The following is a 24,183-nucleotide window of genomic DNA, read 5'->3' as shown; positions in this document are numbered from 1 at the left end:
TGTTATAATCGACTTTTCCTCGGCTTCCTTCCTTTTTGATGTCTTCTAGTGCTCCACCTTTAACTGTGTCAGATCCTGTAACTACATTTAAAACTTAAACCCCTTGCCTTTGACTTTTTTTTTTTTTAATAAAAAAAGCAGCTGATAGTACTGAGAACATAAAATACATCAGGCTAAGTGCTCTACAATAGACGCTCTCTGATTCTCACAGAAATACCATAGGGAAAGTAGTATCGTAATTCCCATTTTTACAGAAAAGACACTTAGTTTTACTCAAGGATAGGCAGGAAACAGAGCTAGAAATGCGCTTCCAACTCAAGCAGTCCAAGCACAGAGCCAATGCTTTTAACTACTCCAATATTCTGCTCAGCATATAAAGCCCTTTGCAATTCATACTTAATTTTTATCACATTTTCATCGTTCACAACTCTAAGCCAGCAGAAACCTCACCTTTTCTCATACAAACCAGCCATTCTACGACTCCTTCACAAAACAATTTCTTTTATCTGGACTCTCCTTTCTTTATACAGAAAATGCTTGGCTATTGTTCAACACCCAGTTAAACTGTACTTTAAGCATTCGCTGAGTCCCGCCAGGGGAAAGGACCTGCAGCTCTGTATTCTGTGCACTCAGAGAACAGTAGTTCAAATCATCATTTGTTTATACAGCCATTACCCCTTTTAGACTGCAGGCTCATTAAGGGCAAAAACTGTAAATTATTCATCTTTATATATCCAAAGTTCAGGAACACTGTCTTGACACAATACACAAAATTAGCAAGTGAATTTACAGGTGCCCCAAGAGCTTAGAAAAAGTTACCTGATCAAGCTGGCAGTTAGGGACCTTAGTTTTCATATGGAACAGTATTCATTTCAGCTGTATGGTTTCTGCCTCTAAATACATTTAAGACTTTTAATAACAAGAAAGGGAAATGTTCATGTAGTACAGCTGAAAAGCAGGCAGAAATGTCAGGTACTTTTTGTGGACTGAATTTGATTTTATAACCCATCTGTATCACAGTGATGTGCAAGACACACGCATGTTTTTAAAAGCTGGAGTCCTGCTTGCTGTTTTCCAGCATTCTTCCAACAATCCTAACCTCAAGTGCCTTTAGGTTTCTAATCCACAAACCGTAAGTGGAATAATAAAATCTGAAGCTATAAAATTTCTGTCACCTACATCAAAGGAAATACATTTAGAGATTACTGGGATAATTAACATAATTACTTGAAAAGGAAAAGAGTTTAACTTCTTTTCCTTAAAAGATCCTTCTCATTATGTATGCCCCAAATTAGCATGCCAACTCACCAGGTCCACAGAAGGTCTGCCTTGGAAGGAAACCTCTCAGAGCACAGGATTTTATTTCCTTATTACCAGGTTCTCCTAGCATACATTATACAATTTTCATAAAAATAAGCTACTATGTTTAAAAAAGTATACATAACTTTCACTAGACTCATATCTGTGTGATATCTGATTCACATCCACTTATATTCTCCCAAATATGAAGGAAAACTTTGAAATTACAGAGAATTAAAGAACCTTCTCTGATAATATGACTAAGCTCCTATAAACACAATACCTCATGGAAAGTTACCTGAATTTTTTTACATTTTATGTTCCCTAAGTAAAAGGGCTAAATGTCTATACAACAATCATATAATGAGGCTTAATAAATAAAACTATGTAACTATTTCAATTTTAAGAGAGACAAGTGAGACACTTAATAAAAATAGGTGGCAAAATGAAAGAGAAAATCAAACTTACGTTTTGAAAAGAAAAATTGAAAAACAGTGTGGAAAATAAAAAGAAAACATCTGATTTCTTTTTTCACTAACACATAGGAAAGCAGTGTGAGAATCCACTGTATTTATGTCGTGTAAACACAAGGCATTTTATTAGCTACCTCCACACGCCATCTAACCACCCACCCAAATGCACACTACTCAGTCAGAATGCCAACATTACAAACTTCCAAAACAGCATCTCTAAAACATTACATGACTTTAAGAATTATTCCCATGCTCTGCAAATACACTTGCTCCACTTTACCACTTAGTTTTTTTATATCATCATATGACAACAGAATAAGAAATAAATGTTAAATTGAAATTGATGATCCTTTAAAATTAGAATCATGGCTTAAAGAAGTAGGAAACAATTAAGAGAAAAAGGAGGAGGCAGAGCAAGTTGGCGGCCGAGTAACAGCTTCCTTGCATCTGGGTACCGTGAGTCTGGGGAGATAGGACTCCAGGCATCTCTGGCTGGTGGGATCTGCCTATCATCACCCCTGTGAGGATACAGGGAGTCAGCGAGAGACTTCTGGACCCCAAGAGGAGGACTAAAACAGTGGAAAAACGGCAAGTGGTCGCGTGTGTTCAATCCGTCTAAACCCGCCCGCAACTGTAAGTTCAGTAGCAGCAAGACTGCAAACCAGAAAGGCCTTACCTGTGAACGGTTTTGGTGTCTTTGGACTTGGCACTCAGTTTAACTGCCTTGGGGAGAGCCTGAGCGGGAGTGCGGAGAACTTTGGCTATTGTTTAGGGCCCCAGTCTGAGCCGCTGAGCCAGACGGAGCTAATAGTGTCTGGCTGTGGGTCACAGGGAACCATTGTGAGCGATCTGCCCCGACAAGCTCCGCCCTCAGGGTCGCAAAGCTAGAGTGGGGTGGGAGCTGGTAACCCAGCGACCAAGTAGCCTAAGGGTGGGGGGGTCTGAGCCGCCTTGCAGCCCGAACCCTCAGGGGCAGAGTGAGACGGGTTTTGGCACACTGGGTAAGTGGATAGCCACTTCAGCAGTGATTCCAGCGACAAGCACTTTCCTGGGAAAGCTTCTGCTCAGCAAGTTTACAAGTTCAAAGTGCCTTTTAAGTGGGCTGAAGAGAGATTTAGGGTGTCTACCCGCTGAGGTTTGAGAAATCAGCAGCCTCCAGTCCTATCAGAACTGTGATTAACATCTCATACCCCAGAAGACCACGAGTTGCCCAGACAATATTCAATAACATATAAATATTGCATTGTTTTTGGTTGTGTTTTTTTTTTTGGGGGGGGGGTTGGTTGGTTTTTTTGTTTGTTTATTTTGATGTTGTTTTGTTTTATAATTTCAACCTTTTCCATACAGATCCTTTTTCCTTCTCAATTTCTCTAGTTTAATTATAATTTCCCATTGCTGCCTTTTTCAATAACTACAACTTCATTTTAGCTAGTGTTTCTACTGCTATTATTTGGTTTTTCACCCAATTTTATCCCGTAAAGTTTTCTGTTTGCTTGTTTTGGTTTGATTTATAGCATTTTTGTCTTTCCTCTTTACTTGGTGGACGTGGGGTACTGTGACTGATCAGGTTAGCAAAGAGCTGCTGACCTCAAGGGAACCACGCAACTGGGCACCCCCAGAAGGTGGGGTTTTTTTAAGGTTGTGTCAAAGTACCCTACTGTACACCTATATTGCTCTGTCTCCCTCTTTCTGTGCCTCTCTTCTTTTTGTCAATATTCCTTTTACCCACCCCCTCTCCTTTATATTCCTTTTTTTTCTTATCACTCAGTCCTCCTTTCTTACATCCCTTTTTTGCTCTTCAACCTTCTAACGCTTCTGGCCCTGTAACCCTTAGTCCACAGGCACAAGAATTTAAAGAGCAAGAGGAAGTGAAAGGAAAATTAGGACAAGGAAACAGATAAAAGAAATCACTCATGAGGAAGAATCAGCAGAAAACTCCAGGCAACATGAAGAACCAGTCCAGAACAACCCCGCCAGGGGACCATGAAGTAGCTACTGCAGATGATTCCACCTATAAAGAAATGTTAGGGGGAGGCACCTGTGGCTCAGTGAGTAGGGCGCTGACCGCATATGCTGAGGGTGGCGGGTTCAAACCCAGCCCCGGCCAAACTGCAACAAAAAATAAAATAGCTGAGCGTTGTGGCGGGCGCCTGTAGTCCCAGCTGTCTGGAGGCTGAGGCAAGAGAATCACGTAAGCCCAAGAGTTAGAGGTTGCTGTGAGCCGTGTGAGGCCACGGCACTCTACCTGAGGGCGGTACAGTGAGACTCTGTCTCTACAAAAAAAAAAAAGAGACTCTGTCTCTACAAAAAAAAAAAAAAAAAAGAAATGTTAGGAATGACAGAGAGGGAAGTTAGAATACACATGTTGAAAACAATGAAAGAAATGATGGAAACAATGAAGGAAACTGCTAATAAAGTGGAAAATAACCAAAAGGAAATCCAAAAACAGAATCAAATCAGAGATGAACGATATGAATAATATAAAAAGGATATAGCAGAGCTGAAGGAACTGAAACAGTCAATCAGGGAACTTAAAGATGCAATGGAAAGTATCAGCAACAGGTTAGACCATGCAGAAGAAAGAATTTCAGAGGTAGACGACAAAGTTCTTGAGATAACTCAGATAGTAAAAGAGGCACAAAAGAAGAGAGAGAAAGCAGAACGTTCACTGTCAGAATTATGGGACTTTATGAAGCGTTCCAACATACGAGTTATAGGAATTCCAGAAGGGGAAGAAGAATGCCCCAGAGGACTGGAAGCCATACTAGAGAATATTATAAAAGAAAATTTCCCAAATATCACCAAAGATTCTGACACACTGCTTTCAGAGGGATATCGGACCCCAGGTCGCCTCAACTCTAACCGAGCTTCTCCAAGACACACTGTGATGAACCTGTCCAAAGTCAAGACAAAAGAAAAGATTCTGCAAGCTGCCAGGAGTAAGCGCCAGTTGACCGACAGGGGTGAATCCATCAGAGTGACCGCAGACTTCTCTAATGAAACTTTCCAAGCAAGAAGACAATGGTCATCTACTTTTAATCTACTTAAACAGAAAAATTTCCAGCCCAGAATTCTGTACCCCGCTAAGCTAAGCTTAAAAATTGACAGAGAAACCAAATCATTTACAGATATACAAATTCGCCACAAGACCAGCTCTACAGGAAATACTTCAACCTGTTCTGCACACTGACCACCACAATGGATCAGCAGCAAAGTAAGAACTCAGAAATTAAAGGACAGAACCTAACCTCCACACTGATGCAAAAGATAAAACTAAGCAATGGACCCTCACAAAATAAGATGAATAGAATACTACCACACTTATCAATTATCTCAATAAATGTTAATGGCTTGAATTCCCCACTGAAGAGACAGAGATTGGCTGACTGGATTAAAAAACACAAGCCATCCATTTGCTATCTGCAAGAAACACACCTGGCTTCAAAAGACAAATTAAAGCTCCGTGTCAGGGTTGGAAGACAATTTTTCAGGCAAATGGAATTTAGAAGAAAAGAGGAGTTGCAATCTTATTTTCAGATACATGTGGATTTAAAGCAACTAAAGTCAAAAAAGACAAAGATGGTCACTTTATATTGGTCAAGGGAAAAATACAACAAGAAGACATTTCAATTCTAAATATTTATGCACCCAATTTAAATGCTCCCAGATTCTTGAAACAGACCTTACTCAGTCTGAGCAATATGATATCTGATAATATCATAATAACAGGGGACTTTAACACTCCTCTTACAGAGCTGGACAGATCCTCTAAACAGAAATTAAACAAAGATATAAGAGATTTAAATGAGACCCTAGAACAACTGTGCTTGATAGACGCATATAGAACACTCCACCCCAAAGATAAAGAATATACATTCTTCTCATCACCCCATGGAACAGTCTCCAAAATTGATCATATCCTGGGACACAAAACAAATATCAACAGAATCAAAAGAATTGAAATTTTACCTTGTATCTTCTCAGACCATAAGGCACTAAAGGTGGAACTCAACTCTATCAAAAATGCTCGACCCCACCCAAAGGCATGGAAATTAAACAATCTTCTGTTGAATAACAGATGGGTGCAGGAAGAAATAAAACAGGAAATCATTAACTTCCTTGAGCATAACAACAATGAAGACACAAACTACCAAAACCTGTGGGATACGGCAAAAGCAGTTTTGAGAGGAAAATTCATCGCTTTAGATGCCTACAATCGAAAAACACAAAGAGAGCACATCAACAATCTCACAAGAGATGTTATGGAATTGGAAAAAGAAGAACAATCTAAGCCTAAACTCAGTAGAAGAAAAGAAATATCCAAAATCAAATCAGAGATCAATGAAATTGAAAACAAAAGAATCATTCAGAAAATTAATGAAACGAGGAGTTGGTTTTTTGAAAAAATAAACAAAATTGATAAACCACTGGCCACACTAATGAGGAATAGAAAAGTAAAATCTCTAGTAACCTCAATCAGAAATGATAACGGGGAAATAACAACTGATCCCACAGAGATACAAGAGATCATCTCTGAATACTACCAGAAACTCTATGCCCGGAAATTTGACAATGTGAAGGAAATGATCAATATTTGGAATCACACCCTCTCCCCAGACTCAGCCAGGAAGAAATAGAGCTCCTGCACAGACCAATTTCAAGCACTGAGATCAAAGAAACAATACAAAATCTTCCAACAAAATAATGCCCTGGTCCAGATGGCTTCACTCCAGAATTCTATCAAACCTTCAAGGAAGAGCTTATTTCTGTACTGCAGAAATTATTCCAAAAAATTGAGGAAGAAGGAATCTTCCCCAACACATTCTATGAGGCAAACATCAGCCTGACACCAAAACCAGGAAAAGACCCAAACAAAAAGGAGAATTTCAGACCAATCTCACTCATGAATATAGATGCAAACATTCTCAACAAAATCCTAGCCAATAGATTACAGCTTATCATCAAAAAAGTCATTCATCATGATCAAATAGGCTTCATCCCAGGGATGCAAGGCTGGATTAACATACGCAAGTCCATAAACGTTATCCACCATATTAACAGAGGCAAAAATAAAGATCACATGATCCTCCCAATAGATGCAGAAAAAGTATTTGATAAAATCCAGCATCCTTTTCTAATTAGAACACTGAAGAGTATAGGCATAGGTGGCACATTTCTAAAACTGATTGAAGTATTTCCTGTAGAGCTGGTCTTGTTGTGGCGAATTTCCTCAATGTTTGTATATCCGTAAATGATTTGATTTCTCCATCAATTTTGAAGCTTAGCTTAGCAGGGTACAGAATTCTGGGCTGGAAATTGTTCTGTTTAAGTAGATTAAAGGTAGATGACCATTGTCTTCTTGCTTGAAAAGTTTCATTGGAGAAGTCTGCGGTCAATCTGATGGATTTGCCCCTGTAGGTCAACTGGCGCTTACTCCTGGCAGCTTGCAGAATCTTTTCTTTTGCCTTGACTTTAGACAGGTTCATCACAATGTGTCTTGGAGAAGCTCGGTTAGAGTTGAGGCGACCTGGGGTCTGATATCCCTCTGAAAGCAGTGTGTCAGAATCTTTGGTGATATTTGGGAAATTTTCTTTTATAATATTCTCTAGTATGGCTTCCATTCTTCTGGGGCATTCTTCTTCCCCTTCTGGAATTCCTATAACTCGTATGTTGGAACGCTTCATAAAGTCCCATAATTCTGACAGTGAACGTTCTGCTTTCTCTCTCTTCTTTTCTGCCTCTTTTACTATGAGTTATCTCAAAAACTTTGTCTTCTACCTCTGAAATTCTTTCTTCTGCATGGTCTAACCTGTTGCTGATACTTTCCATTGCATCTTTAAGTTCCCTGATTGACTGTTTCAGTTCCTTCAGCTCTGCTATATCCTTTTTATATTCTTCATATCGTTCGTCTCTGATTTGATTCTGTTTTTGGATTTCCTTTTGGTTATTTTCCACTTTATTAGCAGTTTCCTTCATTGTTTCCATCATTTCTTTCATTGTTTTCAACATGTGTATTCTAAATTCCCTTTCTGTCATTCCTAACATTTCTGTATAGGTGGAATCCTCTGCAGTAGCTACCTTATGGTCCCTTGGCAAGGTTGTTCTGGACTGGTTCTTCATGTTGCCTGGAGTTTTCTGCTGATTCTTCGTCATGGGTGATTTCTTTTATCTGTTTCCTTGCCCTAATTTTCCTTTCACTTCCTCTTGCTCTTTAAGTTCTCGTGCCTGTGGACCTTTATCAGCTTATTACAAAAGGATACAGATGAAGAGACTCCCTGGGCAAGGTGTGGGGGAAGGGATAACACATCCTCCATGAACTGCCACGTGTTCAGCTTCCCAGGTCTCTGAATCCAGTCTCTAAAACTGATTGAAGCTATCTATGACAAACCCACAGCCGATATTTTACTGAATGGAGTAAAACTCAAAGCTTTTCCTCTTAGAACTGGAACCAGACAAGGTTGTCCTCTGTCACCTTTACCATTCAACATAGTGCTGGAAGTTCTAGCCAATACAACTAGGCAAGACAAGGAAATAAAGGGAATCCAAATGGGAGCAGCGGAGGTCAAACTCTCCCTCTTTGCTGACGACATGATCTTATACTTAGAGAACCCCAAAGACTCAACCACAAGACTCCTGGAAGTCATCAAAAAATACAGTAATGTTTCAGGATATAAAATCAATGTCCACAAGTCAGTAGCCTTTGTATACACCAATAACAGTCAAGATGAGAAGCTATTTAAGGACACAACTCCCTTCACCATAGTTTCAAAGAAAATGAAATACCTAGGAATATACCTAACGAAGGAGGTGAAGGACCTCTATAAAGAAAACTATGAAATCCTCAGAAAGGAAATAGCAGAGGATATTAACAAATGGAAGAACATACCATGCTCACGGACGGGAAGAATCAACATTGTTAAAATGTCTATACTTCCCAAAGCAATCTACCTATTCAATGCCATTCCTATCAAAATACCAACATCGTACTTTCAAGATTTGGAGAAAATGATTCTGCGTTTTGTATGGAACTGGAAAAAAACCCGTATAGCTAAGGCAGTTCTTAGTAATAAAATAAAGCTGGGGGCATCAGCATACCAGATTTTAGTCTGTACTACAAAGCCATAGGGGTCAAGACAGCATGGTACTGGCACAAAAACAGAGACATAGACACTTGGAATCGAATTGAAAACCAAGAAATGAAACTAACATCTTACAACCACCTAATCTTCGTTAAACCAAACAAGAACATACCTTGGGGGAAAGACTCCCTATTCAATAAATGGTGTTGGGAGAACTGGATGTCTACATGTAAAAGACTGAAACTGGACCCACACCTTTCCCCACTCACAAAAATTGATTCAAGATGGATAAAGGACTTAAATTTAAGGCATGAAACAATAAAAATCCTCCAAGAAAGCATAGGAAAAGCACTGGAAGATATTGGCCTGGGGAAAGACTTCATGAAGAAGACTGCCATGGCAATTGCAACAACAACAAAAATAAACAAATGGGACTTCATTAAACTGAAAAGCTTCTGTACAGCTGAGGAGACAATAACCAAAGCAAAGAGACAACCTACACAATGGGAAAGGATATTTGCATATTTTCAATCAGACAAAAGCTTGATAACTAGGATCTATAGAGAACTCAAATTAATCCACCCGAAAAAAGCCAACAATCCCATATATCAATGGGCAAGAGACATGAATAGAACCTTCTCTAAAGATGACAGACGAATGGCTAACAAACACATGAAAAAATGTTCATCATCTCTATATATTAGAGAAATGCAAATCAAAACAACCCTGAGATATCATCTAACCCCAGTGAGAATGGCCCACATCACAAAATCTCAAAACTGCAGATGCTGGCGTGGATGTGGAGAGAAGGGAACACTTTTACACTGCTGGTGGGACTGCAAACTAGTACAACCTTTCTGGAAGGAAGTATGGAGAAACCTCAAAGCACTCAAGCTAGACCTCCCATTTGATCCTGCAATCCCGTTACTGGGCATCTACCCAGAAGGAAAAAAAATCCTTTTATCATAAGGACACTTGTACTAGACTGTTTATTGCAGCTCAATTTACAATCGCCAAAATGTGGAAACAGCCTAAATGCCCACCAACCCTGGAATGGATTAACAAGCTGTGGTATATGTATACCATGGAATACTATTCAGCCATTAAAAAAAATGGAGACTTTACATCCTTCGTATTAACCTGGATGGAAGTGGAAGACATTATTCTTAGTAAAGCATCACAAGAATGGAGAAGCATGAATCCTATGTACTCAATTTTGATATGAGGACAATTAATGACTATTAAGGTTATGAGGGGGGCAAAGCAGAAAGAGGGACGGAGGAAGGGGGGTGGGGCCTTGGTGTGTGTCACACTTTATGGGGGCAAGACATGATTGCAAGAGGGACTTTACCTAACAATTGCAATCAGTGTAACCTGGCTTATTGTACCCTCAATGAATCCCCAAAAATAAAAATAAAAAAGAGAGAGAAAAAGGAATTGGTCTTTGATTTCTCCTGACAGTTTTCTTTTATTTCTGTTCTCCTCATTAACCGTTTATTTATTACATCCTTTCTATTGGCCAGGCATCCTATAAGCATGACAGACAGGTGGGAATAGGCTGAGTTTCATTTTCTGAGCAGCGAGGGACTTCCAGGCGACGGTCTATGATTACAATGTTCCTTTTTATGATGTGCATCATGATTTTTGGTTAGGAAAATATGATTACCTAAAGGATTAATTTCAGGGGCCACTTGGGACTTGTTTAATTTCTACTGTGCTCCTGGTATACCATACAACACAAAAATATGTTCAGACAATTGAGTTTCCTTTCCCTGGATTTTAAAATATTTATATATATTTTTTTTTATCAAACATAATTTTACCCGGTTTTCTACAAAGTTCTATTTTGTTTTAGAAAGCTCACTTCAAACCTTAAAAATCTGATTTTAAAAGATTTTAAATATTTGCAGAAAAAAAAATGTCCTATTAGAAAAAATCAATAATGAAGGCTCAACTACAACTCAGACTTTGGACTTTACCTTACACACGCAAATAATGTAACCTAATCCTATGTACCCTCATTGTAATCTGAAAATTTATTTAAAAACTCAAAATATACTTCTTAACTATTTAAACAAATGAGATAAGATTTAGGTACAATTGAACATGAGAAATTTAAGACTTAAAAAAATATATCAAACCCGGCCCCAGCCAAACTGCAATAAAAAATAGCTGGCTTTGTGGCCAGCACCTGTGGTCCCAGCTACTCAGGAGGCTGAGGCAAGAGAATCGCCTAAGCCTAGGAGTTGGAGGTTGCTCTGAGCTATGACACCAGGACACTCTACCAAAGGTGACAAAGTGAGACTCTGTCTCTAAAAAAATAAAAAATAAAAAATAATAAAAAACTTTCTGTTCCACTCAAATAGATTTTATCATAATTATAACACATGAACACTGTAGTTAAATCTGATACTTTTCAGAAAGTAATTATATTTTGGTATCTGTCCTTTCCTATCATTCTTATGAAGAATGGAAATATACCTGAAACTTTTTAAGTACAAAAACTTGCTGAATTGATGTTTGAAAGCCATTGAGTATGGCAGAGTAAAGTGGAAAACATTTGTATTAATAATCACATCTAAGCAAGGTTGAACAGCATCAAGAAATACAAAAGTTAGTGAAATAAAAAAACATTTTAAGACTGTAATTAAGAATGCCCAAGCACAGCTATGATTTAACAATAAAAAAAAAAGAATGCCCAATAACAAATATTAATCTATTTACAACAAAAAGTGTGTGTTGGCAGATTTTTAAAGAATCAGTTCTATAAAAATAACTGATATAATCTTTAATCAACTCAATTATGAACACCATGATTTGTGATAACTGAACTCTGTAAGATCATCCTGAGCAAATCCTGGCATAGAGACTACAAATAAAAGGACAAACAGGAAACCGCCTTGGCAGCTCCGCTGTGAGTTCTCTCACAACACTTTGGAGGAAACGGGTCAGGTCTGTCACTCATTGGCTCTAACCAGGAGGTGCTCAAAAGTTTAGAACGTGTAACAGGATAATATCTCCATGACACTGATTATTCTCAAGGAATTATTCAGAGAATGAATCACTTAGCAAATCATGATAGGACCTTCCTTCTTAGAAACACCCACTGTAAAGTCTGTTTTGTTCAGTATAAAGACACCGCTTCAAAGTTGAAGCCAAAATGGAACAGTCCTGAGGAAGAACAATTATACATATTATATAATTCTATTTATCTACCTCTGTTATACATACTATATGTCTATTTCTCATCATTACCATGATTATTCTAATTGTTTAAATTTAGAGTTTAAAACACATGTGTATTCTATATAATATATACTCAATTCTAATTGTTTTACTCTGGACATTAAAGTGTCTATGTGTGTTACACACACCCATACACACTCATGAGGACTGACAATTAAGTCTCCAAATTCATCCTAGAAAAAAGTGTTACATACCTCACTGCTGAATATCACTACAGTCACCTTCAAAGTACTCCCCTTGAGAAGCTGTGCACTGAGGCCAGCACCTAGTCCACGCTTCAAAAGCAACTGTGGAACTCTTTTTCTGGAATGGTCATCAGAGCTGTTGTATCTATCATCCTTGATGTCTTGAACATCATCAAAATGTCTTCCTTTCAGTATTTCCTTTATCTTCAGGTAAAGAAAAAGTCATTGGGGGCCAGATCAGGTGCATAGGGATACAGTTATTTGTCTATTGGCTAAAAACTCCCTTGTAGACAGTGGTGTGTAAGCTGGTACACTGTTACGATGCAACAGTCATGAGTTATTAGCCACGATTTTCAGTTAAGATTTTCCTGTTCTGCTATCGATGTTTACTTTGCTAGGCTTCTCACAGTTATCCGATGACTTCGAGTCACGATTAGATGAACTTTTACAATGTTTTCCTCAGTTCTGCTTGTTACTGGCCACACCGACTTCTCGTCATCAATGACGCTTTCTCTCCTTTCAGAGAAATTTTAATCCATTTGCACAATGCCTTTTCTTCATGGCATTATCCCCATGGATTTGGATTAACATGTGCCTGATTTCACTTCCACTCTTGCCAAATTTAACAGGAAAGTTACTGAATGTTCATTGTTCTAATTCAAGCTCCAACAGTCTCACGATGGCACACAAAAACACACAACCATAATGAACGCTGCTCAGCAGCCCCTGCCACATGTAAAGGTGGACACAGCTCTACAACCATAATGAACGCCGCTCAGCAGACCCTGCCACATGTCAAGGTGGACACAGCTCTACAACCATAATGAACGCCGCTCAGCAGACCCTGCCACATGTCAAGGTGGACACCGCTCTACAACCATAATGAACGCCACTCAGCAGACCCTGCCACATGTCAAGGTGGACTCAGTTCTGAGACGCTGATAGACCTGGACTATGAAACCTTACTGGGTTGTCCGCACAGTACTGTCAATGTAAGCGCATGGTGGCAAGTTTATGAACTTAATTGTCAGACCTTGTACATGTAATTGTAGTTATAGATTATATACAATATATGAAGTCTCAAACTCTTTAAAGCTAAAATTCCTCACATTAAATCAAAGATAACTAATAAATCATTTTGATATTAAAAAAATCATTTTCTTTCCTAATTAACATTTTAGTTAAAACTTGAAAGTTTCCCTTTTCCTACTAATTTAGTCTTCGTTTGAATATTAAAATGAACATCCTTCATATGAATACTTATTCTTCATTTTTTACCATTCCTGATGAAACCAGAGATTATTTTAATATTCCATGTATAATATATCTGACTTCAGTCTTTAAGGTTTCTGCCTCCTAAAGTTCATCGAATTTCCATTACACTCTAATGTTACAAGTTAACTTCCTCTGTTGGACAGGCTATCAGCAGAGAGTTTTATCTTCCAGGACTACTAAATTCATATCTAACGTTCCTTTAAAGTTATATTTTAATTGAAAAGGCGAAACAATTACAAAGATATTCCCTGTAGCTAATACTTCACCATAATTATATTCATTTTATAAGTCACCTAAGTGTCCATATTCAGAAAGTTGTATCTACTATTTATTTATAATGTTTTCAAGTTTCTATGATGTATTCAAACTCATAATTTTTAAAAGCCTTATAATTTTTAGAACAATTCTCCTAAAGTCAGGTGTTTAATTTTCTTGCTCACATACATATAATAAATATTTTTGTTTCTGTTTAATTATAACAATAGCATAAATCCCTAAGGAGGAGCACTGTGAGGTAAAGGGGGCACTAGAAAGTCTCTTGCTATAAAGTGCCACAATGTTTTCCAAAAAGGCTTTACCAAACAATTTTTATCCACTGGTAAAAATCACTACTTTTTTTTTTTTTTGCAGTTTTTGGCCAGGGCTGGGTTTTAACCTGCCACCTCTGGCATCTGGGGTCGGCACCCTACTCCTTTGAGCCACAAGTGCCACCCTAAAAATCACTACTATTTTTAACAGCAGTAGATATCATAATTTAGAAAAACAACTTTGTCATCTTAATAATGTTTACCAATGTAATATGACAGCAGTCCCCACCCTTTTTGGCACCAGGGACAGGTTTCACAGAAGACAATTTTTCTGCAGCAACTTGAGCACAGGCGGGGAGCAGCTGTGAATACAGATGAAGCTTCATCTGCTCAGCTGCCATGCAGCCCAGTTCCCAACAGGCCATGCACCAGTTACATAAAAGACAATTCTTCTATAGAGCGGGGTGAAGCGGGAGACTGGAGTGGACAGAACATGGAGCTCAGGTGGTGATGCTGCGTGGCCCAGATCCTAACAGGCCACTGACCACACCCAGTCTGTGGCCCGGGGACTGGGGACCACAATAATACGGTTTCTCAAAATTGCCTGAAGACGCAGTTGCATGATTACAAACGAGGACAAGCATTCTTCTGTATGTTACCCGTCACCCTGTGACAATACGTGTTCATGTCTCTTCTACGTTCTTGTACTCAGAGACTTAAATTTTTTTCAAACCTCTGAATGATATTCTTATGTATTATGGTAGCATTTCATAGCATAAAAAATTATTTTTCCTAGTCTATAGTACCACTCCCCCTACATTTGTTATTTCTTGTTACATGAATAGCACATTATTTGAAGCCACCTCTGTGTTTTTTGTTTAAGTCTGAGATAGCGATTACTCTTAAAACAAAATCAGTTCGTACTGGCAGTTTTATAGTTTAAAATGTTTTAACTCTCTTATACATTTGAAGTTTATTTTCAGTGTCACAAAGCGGGAATTAATTATCTTCAAAACTGCTATTTCACTGTCTTAGTATATATTATAAATAAATAACTCTTCCTCGTGACATGGTTCTATAACCAATCCTCACCATAATGGGTTCTTATCTCTAGTAGTAACTATTTTTGAACATCCTAAGCTGTTTTGTTCACATTTCATTCTCGCCCCAAACTCTGCCTTCTAGTTTTAAATACTGTTTTAATATTAGATGTTTTAAAATCAGATGTCTCTCATCCTCTCACTCATTTTCTCCCCTACAATGATCTCAGATGTTTTCCCTGGGTAATTTTTCTTTGTATATTTTGATTCGTTGCAAAAATAATCCTCACAGCTTCTGTCTTTTTGATTTTTAAAAAACTGCACTGTTGATACTAAATTTGGGAATAACATCTATTTGAAATATTTTATCTCCTCTCTCAGGAAACATGGTATAGACTGCATTAAATTCATATTATATAAGTCCACCAATATTTTTTAAACAGTAAGGCCTTACCTGGGACTTGAGACTATTAACTTGATTACAGCTACTTTACCTTTTTCATTAGCACTCTTCTCAGAAGCACAATGGGTATTTCCCATCAGGATTCAGAATTTCACAAATCATCTATTTCGGATACTTATCTACTAAGATGGATAGCCTCAAAATTTTAGCATCTCTAAAAGAGATGGCAGAAGACATTGCTATTTTAAAAGAACAAAAGAAAACTCCTTTTTTCTTTCCTTCCTATTCACCAGTTCCCTTCCTCCATTCAGGCAATCACTAAATTCTCTTTTTTGTTGTTTTCAATCACTAAGTTCTTCATTCATAATTTAATTTATAGAGAAAAGAATGCAAATTTTTAGACATAAAAGTTGGAAGACTAGTTTGGTATTTTATAGTCTCAACGCTATGTTTTTTTCCCAGAGAATAATTACATAAATATTTTAGGATAAAATGTGAATAGGAAAACTGGCTGAAGAAGCTATCTGGGCAGATATAAAAATAAAATGCAAAGCAACAGTCCCTTTTATGTGAATGTCCTGCTCTTCCCAAACAGATCACAGGCATTTCTGAGACCGACGCACACTCCTTCCACCCTCAGCTCCACCTGAACTGGGAGGAGCGCCAGAGAAAGCTCAGTCCCTGCTGCACACGCAATAGACTGCTTGCCTCATCTGCCCTGTGAGTGCTCACAGACACCCAATACAGAGAAGCCAGAACTGAAAGTATAAGCTTGTAAATTTTATTTTTACCTTCAAAACCAGAATTCAGAAGGTGCTCCCCCAGGTCACAACCAAACACTCTCTCTTTCAGGATCCCCCGCTGCTTCAGCTTCTGCTTTGTTGGGCGAGACTTCATGAATGTTCGTAAGAAAGTTATGAGCTTGCCGTGCTTTTTAGACACTAAACAATAATAAAGAGAAAATACCTTAGTTGTGGCAAGAGGCTACATTTTACTTAGTGTGATAGATAATCTCAACATGCTGAACACAAAATAAGCTGTAGAAAAGTATCAGCAGAAAGTTTAGCTAATAGTTGTATTAAAATAACATCATAATTTTGTATTTCTTTTTCTCACCAGATTTTATACTTGATGGGCTTGGGAGCAAATTTAAGTGTTGTCACCCGTCACCTTTGAATCAAGCTTGTATACCAGCCATCTCCCTAATACATACCGAAGGATGACACAGGATCACAAGAGGGATCTGAGTTTTACTGTGATATAGTGCTTTGGAGATCTTTGTAATAAGTTAAACTTTAAATGATGTAAAATGTGGTTTGTATTTCTAGCCAATTTCTAAAATATTTTACCTGATGTTATAAATTTTCATAGCCTTTGTAATTTGGTGAGTACACTTAAAAAAAAGAGGACAATCCCATGATGATGTAGAACATACTTGTCAACCTAGTAGCTATATAATAAATATGAAACACATCCATAAAAGTACCAGGTATTCTCTTAAGATACTAAATATAGCACCTTAAATCCTCTGTAGATCAAAACAAGAGATAAGCAAATCAATATTTGAAAATATGTTTCTACTGATGGCACAGAGGAAAAACAATAGTGAAAGAAGTAGAAGGAAATCCCTAGAAAAACGACTCTGTAGCCTGTAAGGGGAATTTTTTCTTTCTTTTCTTTATTGAGGTATAACTGACACGTAACAGCTGCACATAATTATGGTGCGCAGTACAGAATTTTCATACATGTACGCATTGTGAAATGAATACACAGCTTAGCTAATAAATATGCCTAACAATATACACGGGATTTTTTAAAGATCTGCTATCTTAGCCATTTTCAAGTATACAACACGTTATTATTTACTATAATCACTAGATTGTACAATGTAACTCCAGAAATTAGCCATCCTGTCAATTGAAACTTTGCCCCTTTTGACCGATAGGTCCCCCTTCTCCCCATCGCCATCCAAGCTCCTGGGAACCAACATTATACTCTCTGATCCTATGAATTTGACTGTTTTAGATTCCACATATTCTGTACCTATAAGGGAAAATTACTCTTCATGTCTAAACACCAGAGTTCAGAGATTAATCAGCTGCAGGACAGAGGATTAAGCCAAGTGACCCCCACACTTAGCAGATGATTCCTGGAGTCACACTGAACCCTACTGTACATTCCTAAGTGAACCCAAATCTTAAAACTCCTGAACACATGAAGATTCCTAAGGGAACTCTGTGGGCCTAGAGTAACTTGTGACCTAAACAGACCACTGGATGGATTACTCTGGACCAGACCAGACATCTGCCATTCCTTTCTTTTCATTTTATGGGAAACAATGATTGGCAGACACAGCCATCTTTTCCACAGACTACATAAGGGTGATCAACCCTCCCGGTTTGTCCATAAGGACTGAGAGGTTTCCTGAGACATGGGACTTCCTATACTAAAACCAGAAAACATCCAGGGCAAAATGTGATAAAGCAGTCAACCCCCACTGCGCACAAAGTCTGTACAATTGTAGTTTACTTAGAATTAGGGAGTCCAACCTGCAGGCCAATTTTGTGAGGCTTTGTTTTTTTTTTTTTTTGCTTATCTGTGGTGTTGGATTATCAGGAATGCACTTTTTTTTTTTTTCTCATCAGCTTCATTAATGCTTGTGTATTTAATGTGTGGCTCAAGACAACTCTTATTCTTCCAATGTACAGCAGGAAAAAGGTTGGATACTTAGAATCACCAATATAATTTTGATGCTATCTCTGGCATCCTCTGAAACTCTAGGTAAATTATAACCTTTCATCTCTCTGAGATTCCTTGCTATAAAATCAAATGACAGGCTCGCTTATCTATATGTAAGATGTCTATGGCACACTTGGTTAACTTTAGAAGTTTGTCACATATAATGTAATATTACTTTATTTAAAAAAATAATATTCCTATATTAAAAATTAAGGGCCAGTGTGAGTTTTATTCTCCCCTAGCTGCCAGATTATGTGCTATGCATCTTTGTTAAAGAGTGTTCGTTAACTTCTGTTCATTTTCAAACATTTTCCACATGAACTATAAAATAATTGGCAAGATTCCCCAAAACTACAAATAAATTTGGTTTGAAATAATTTAATATTGTATAATTATGATTGTATAATAATTTGGAAGAGCTGGGCACAGTGTCTCATGCCTAAGTGAGACAGATAACTTGTTCATACTTGTAATCCTAGCACTCCATAAGGCCAAGGTGGGTGGACTGCCTGGGCTCAGGAGTTAGAGATCAGCCTAAAAAACTACCCAAGCACTGTGGTGGGCGCCTACAATCCCATCTACTTGGGAGGCTAAGGCAAGAGGATCACTTGAGCCCAAGAGTTTGAGATTGCTGTGAGCAACATAGCACTCTACCAGGGTGACAGAGTAAGACTCTGTCTCAAAAGAAAATTAATAATTTGGAAGTATTTTAATTTTCATAATATTCAATATTTCTATCTGAAATAGGGTATATAATTTTTCTGATTTTTTTATCTCTCTCAGTTAATTCTCTTTAAGAGCAGACACATTCTCATTGCTTTTTATTATAAATATAGCTATTTATTTCACTTTTTTCCTGCCCTGCTAGATCAATATTTTTCTTTCAATTATGCCCATCTCGGATGGTTCTGTTGAAAAGAACAAGACCTGAGCAGAATCTCAGATCTTCAACCCCAGGAGCCGCTCTCAGCCCCTAGAATACATGTGTCCTGCAGCCGCCCTGCCATCCCTCCAATATTTACCCACCTCCTAAGTGCTATTCATTCCTAACAATAATTTTCTTTTTTTTTTTTTTTTTTTTGAGACATAATTGCACTGTGTTGCCCTTGGTAGAGTGCCATGGCATCACAGCTCACAGCAACCTCACACTCTTGGGCGATTCTCTTGCCTCAGACTCCCAAGTAGTTGGGACTACAGGCTCCCGCCACAACACCCAGCTATTTTTAGAGATGAGGTCTCACTGTGGCTCAGGCTAGTCTCGAACCTGTGAGCTGTGGCCTTCAATTATGCCCTTAACTGGTAATTAATGATATGCTGGAAAACAATTTTTTTATTTATACTTCAAATATGATCATTTACTACAATCTCAACAATTGTAGGAGGATTTTAGTTGATTCTTTGGGATTTCACAGATATATAGATATGTCAAAACAAATAAGATAGAAATAATTTTACATTTCTATTTCAAATTTTACTGACTGATCAGAACTTCTAAGATAATTGTTAACAGTAGGCATTTATATTTTGATGCTGAATTTGAAGAAAATATCAGTTGAATTTCACAACTACATAAGATGTATACAAGAAAGCATTCATTAACTCACATTTCCAGGAATGTTTCAAAGGAATAGGGATTGAATTTTACCTTTTATTACCTTAGCAACAAATAGGCAAGTGGCTCCTACATCAGGAAGTGTTCTAAACCCTGAGATTACAATGGAGAGCAAGAGCAACGAGGAGCTTGTCACTGCTCCTACTGAGGACAGACAGGCAGGCAGTCCCGTCGCAAGGCTGACACAGCTGAGTTCTTCCACACTTCGCATGGACAAGTAACTGCACACGTGTTTGTATTTATTAATCACTCATTTCTCACAGCATTCTGTATGAAAATGCTATTATTGTTCTCATTTTTAGATGAAGAAACTGAGGCACAGAGTGCTAAGTTAACATGCCCATGCTAAGTTAACATAAACCAGGATTTAACATCAGGCCATTTGGCTCAAAACTCAAAATGTTAGCACAATTTGATACTGCCTAAATTGAACATGACCAGGTAACATCAGGTTGTTTTAGTGGCTAATAAGGTACTAAACAGAATGAAGTAAAAGTGAATTGAGAGGAAAAAAGCTAAATGAACTAGGGAGATTAGGGCCGGTTTCTCTGAGGAATCGCATTTGAGCTGGCAGCCAGGAGGTCAGGGAGACACTGGTGTGAAGGAGGCTGAAGGCCCGTGAAGGAAGGGATCACAGCCACAATGAGAGTTTGGGCTTCATGGAATGAAAACACACGGAACAGTTCAAACATTTGTTAAAACAGTTACTTTAAAATTAACCCAGCAGGTGTACTAAAACCCCAAAGTGCTTAAACAGGTAATTGCTTGAGTAAACTCTGGTACATCCGCACAGAGGATTACTGGTTAACTTTGGCTTTTCTTTTGTCTTTAGGGAGGATCCCTACCTGCTGATACTGAGTAATCTGCAGGATACATAACATCCAGAAAGCAGGGGAGAGAACAGTATTACTTAGCATAAGAAAGGATGAGGAATTAAACATTACACATAAACTCGGACACATATATGTGTGTACATAAGAGCTCATTTATGTAAAAAGAAAGACTAGAAGGATAACCTAGAAACTTAAAAAATGGGTGGAGAAAGGGTGTGGGGGCAGACCAGGAAGTGAGACTTCTCTGAGTATGGTTTCCTTATATAGCTTGATGTTTGACTTACGCTAATATTATTTCCACACGTCCAAAAATAAATGTAAAACATTTAAAAAGGAGTACATGCTCTGTGGGATATATTCTAAGGGCAGAAAAATCTGCAAAGTAATATTTTAACGTCACTGAACTGTTTTATTATTGTTAATATCACTGGTAGTGTAATTCTAAAACAGTTGTATACATACTGTGGGAAAAAACATATTAGGGACTGAGATTTTCAATGTGGAGAAAGTGAGTTACAGTAATAAAGTGAAAGAAAAACCTGTGATGTTAATTTTGACTCAGGTACGTCAACATGAACTCATGATTCACACACACGTGTGCACACACATCTAGACATTCTTTTCCTAAGCTCTATCCAAAGAAAGAATCACACACCAGCTGCAAGGAAGGCCTTTGTCTCAGACCTGGGATATCATTCCCTATGAAGCAAACCCAGACTGGCTACAGAAGTGCCTGATTTCAAGTTGGCAGCAAGCAAAGAGCAAGATGAGAATGAAGAACCTTGTTGTGAGGAGAGCAGGGGCAACACCCACAGCTGAGGGGGCCACGGGGCGGGTCAGAGGGACGCCCCGGGGCAGACGGGGGTGACGGGCATGGTAGAAAAGGTCGACCATGGACCGTACAACGTCGAATAAATGAAGACTATGCGTCCGTAACAATACTCTCCAAAAGAAAGGGAGTGATACTTTTCAGCACAAATGGAGCAGAACATTCTTTAAACTGCAGGAGTAGTCTGCCATATTGAACTATGCTCCTCCACAGAGGAAAAATAATGTATTCTTTCACACCAAGTAGAAATATCATAACCAGAATTATTGGCTGGAATTAATTATATACAGAGGGTACCAAAAAATGTATGCACATTTTAAGAAAAGAAAAAACTGTATTAAATTTGTAATACACAAAGCCATGCCTGACTTCTGCAATCACAAGAGTTGCTCAGGTGACTTGAACCTGCTTTTATTATGAGTATATATTGAATATTACAATTTTAATATAGTTTTTTCCTTCCTTAAAGTATGTGTATGCTTGTTTTGGCAACCTCTGTACTGACCAGTGAATATATACTTTGCAATTCATTGATAACTGGTTGAAATACACTTACGGTTATGATTCTCCAACCAAATTCTCACAGACACTAAAATCCCATTAGTCAAGGGCAACCTGTGCAACTGGACTTCCCAGGACGTGAGGGAGCTTTGGCTCTGCTTCTTGGTTTGGTTGGTAAGTTTGCCTCCAAGACAGGGAAATATGAGTATCTGTTCTTGTCAGGGTAAAGGGTGTTCACATTTATTTTTCCTAAATAGTGACAGAAGAGCACAGAGTAAGAGCTGCAATAGAGTATAAAATTAAGACCATGAAAGTGTCCCTGCCAATTCTGTGCCCCATCTGGCCTGCAGGGCTCTGTTAAAATGTGCTCATGTAAATGGAGTTCTGGTTTGTACGCTGAGGAGCCACTTTGGCAGGTTACATTTCTAAAATCAATACTAAATAAACTGGGAACTTTGTATCTAAACTCGGAGTGAGAGTGGGAAGGGTGGATGTGGTCTCGTCTTGCCAAGCTACAGCCCAATGCAGCACACTGAAGCGACAGACATTCCTAAGCTGTCTCGTGTCCTGTCTTCAGATTAAACTAGTTCCACGCGGCTTCAGTGTGGCTACGACTCACGTTATTTTAATGGCATTCTCACTGTGGCAGATAAGCTGTGGTGAGAAGTTCTGCAATCTGTAATTAATCATTATCAAGATAAGTTCATTTTATTGCACTGGAGATTTAAACTAATAAGAATATTCAACTTCATTATACTCAAATCTGAGGATCTAATGATACCTCCAAATATAAATGTCTTTTCATGTTGATTTTCTTCATTTTAAACTCTTCCTATTTCTAAGACATTAAAATAGCCAAAAGGAGCTTATTTTGAACAAGGGCACTCACCACTCTCCACCCACTGCCTTCTTGTTCAGTACTTTTTTAGTCACTACCCTCTGAGGGGCAGACGTGCTGAATTCTGGCGATTCCGTCAGAAGGCTTCCACCGAGGAAGACCTGGTGGGGGTTAGAGATTACACACCCAGCTCTATGGCAGAACATGCAGTAGCCAACGGGGCCGTGAGGACCAAAGTCCACTAAATATCCTAGATTAACAGCAGTATTACCACATATAAAATACATCAAAAATAGAACACACAATACCCAAACAAAAGCAAATCATACTATTTTATGTTCAAATTTCCTATTCCAGAGTTAAACTGCAACATGTGCCACAATGCAAATTCCATGTTATTTAGACATAACAGATTTTATATTTGTAGGGCTTTTTTTAAACCTAAGAAAAATCCTACCAGACCCACCTTTTCGGTAGTTGAAAGCTTTAGCAGCATGGCATGCAACTTACTATCTCCACGTTGTATCTTTACAATACCAATAATCATTTTATAGAGAGATACTAAAAACATGAAGTTCATTAAGCTCCAGTGAACCTTGGCATGGAGAGAGGGGCACTGGGGTTTGATTACACAATATATTATTTCTCCAGAAATCCCAAACATTCTTGCTTTCCCATAATACTTCACCTAAGCTAGAGTTCTCTATATTGGTTCTCAGAAATCTTCTAGACCAGTGGTTCTCAACCTTGACCCCCTTTTAATTTTATGGTTAGGGGTCACCACAACATGAGGAACTGTATTAAAGGGTCGCGGCATTAGGAAGGCTGAGAACCACTGTTCTAGACTGATTTAAAACAAGTCTGGGCTTGGATTAATTTCTGCGGGCATAAAGCAAGGTAGTGCCTCAGCATTCAGTTGATTTGATTACATGAGTATAAAAGCTGGGCCAATATACAAACTTGTGGAGACTGTCCTGATTAAACCTAAGGTATAATAAAGTATGAATGTAATACATAACATGCTCAGTGGATTTTTACACATTGTATACAACATCTAGTCTTCTATTCAAAATTCTCAAACACAAATTAGATAATCATTTGGTAGAAATTTAATAGAGGGGAATACGGGAATATAGGCAACCTACATGGCATTTACAGTTCTCTTATAACCTCCCAAATTATATCATTCTAAATTTCTGCTGCATATTTTAAAACATTTTGTTAAAGATAAAAGGATTTGAATTTTAAGTTGAAATCCCCACCCACCCACCCACCCACACACACACACACACTGCATCTATTCA

At 38.2% G+C, this 24,183-nt stretch overlaps 1 protein-coding gene across 8 annotated transcripts in view; it reads right to left on the bottom strand.

Annotated features, from left to right (window-relative positions):
- Positions 1–24,183, bottom strand: part of ARHGAP32 (Rho GTPase activating protein 32) — a 263,606-nt gene that overhangs the window by 25,999 nt on the left and 213,424 nt on the right. For all 8 annotated transcript variants that reach the window (XM_053594093.1, XM_053594099.1, XM_053594100.1 and 5 more), the window contains one exon: positions 16,319–16,468. In XM_053594093.1, the coding sequence (XP_053450068.1) occupies positions 16,319–16,468 (150 nt within the window). The remainder of the gene's footprint in view (positions 1–16,318; positions 16,469–24,183) is intronic.

This window comes from Nycticebus coucang, chromosome 6 (assembly GCF_027406575.1).
Source record: "Nycticebus coucang isolate mNycCou1 chromosome 6, mNycCou1.pri, whole genome shotgun sequence".
Classification (NCBI taxonomy): Eukaryota; Metazoa; Chordata; class Mammalia; order Primates; family Lorisidae; genus Nycticebus; species Nycticebus coucang.
The sequence above is the reverse complement of the archived record's forward strand: the minus strand, read 5'-3'. Positions and strand labels throughout refer to the sequence as shown.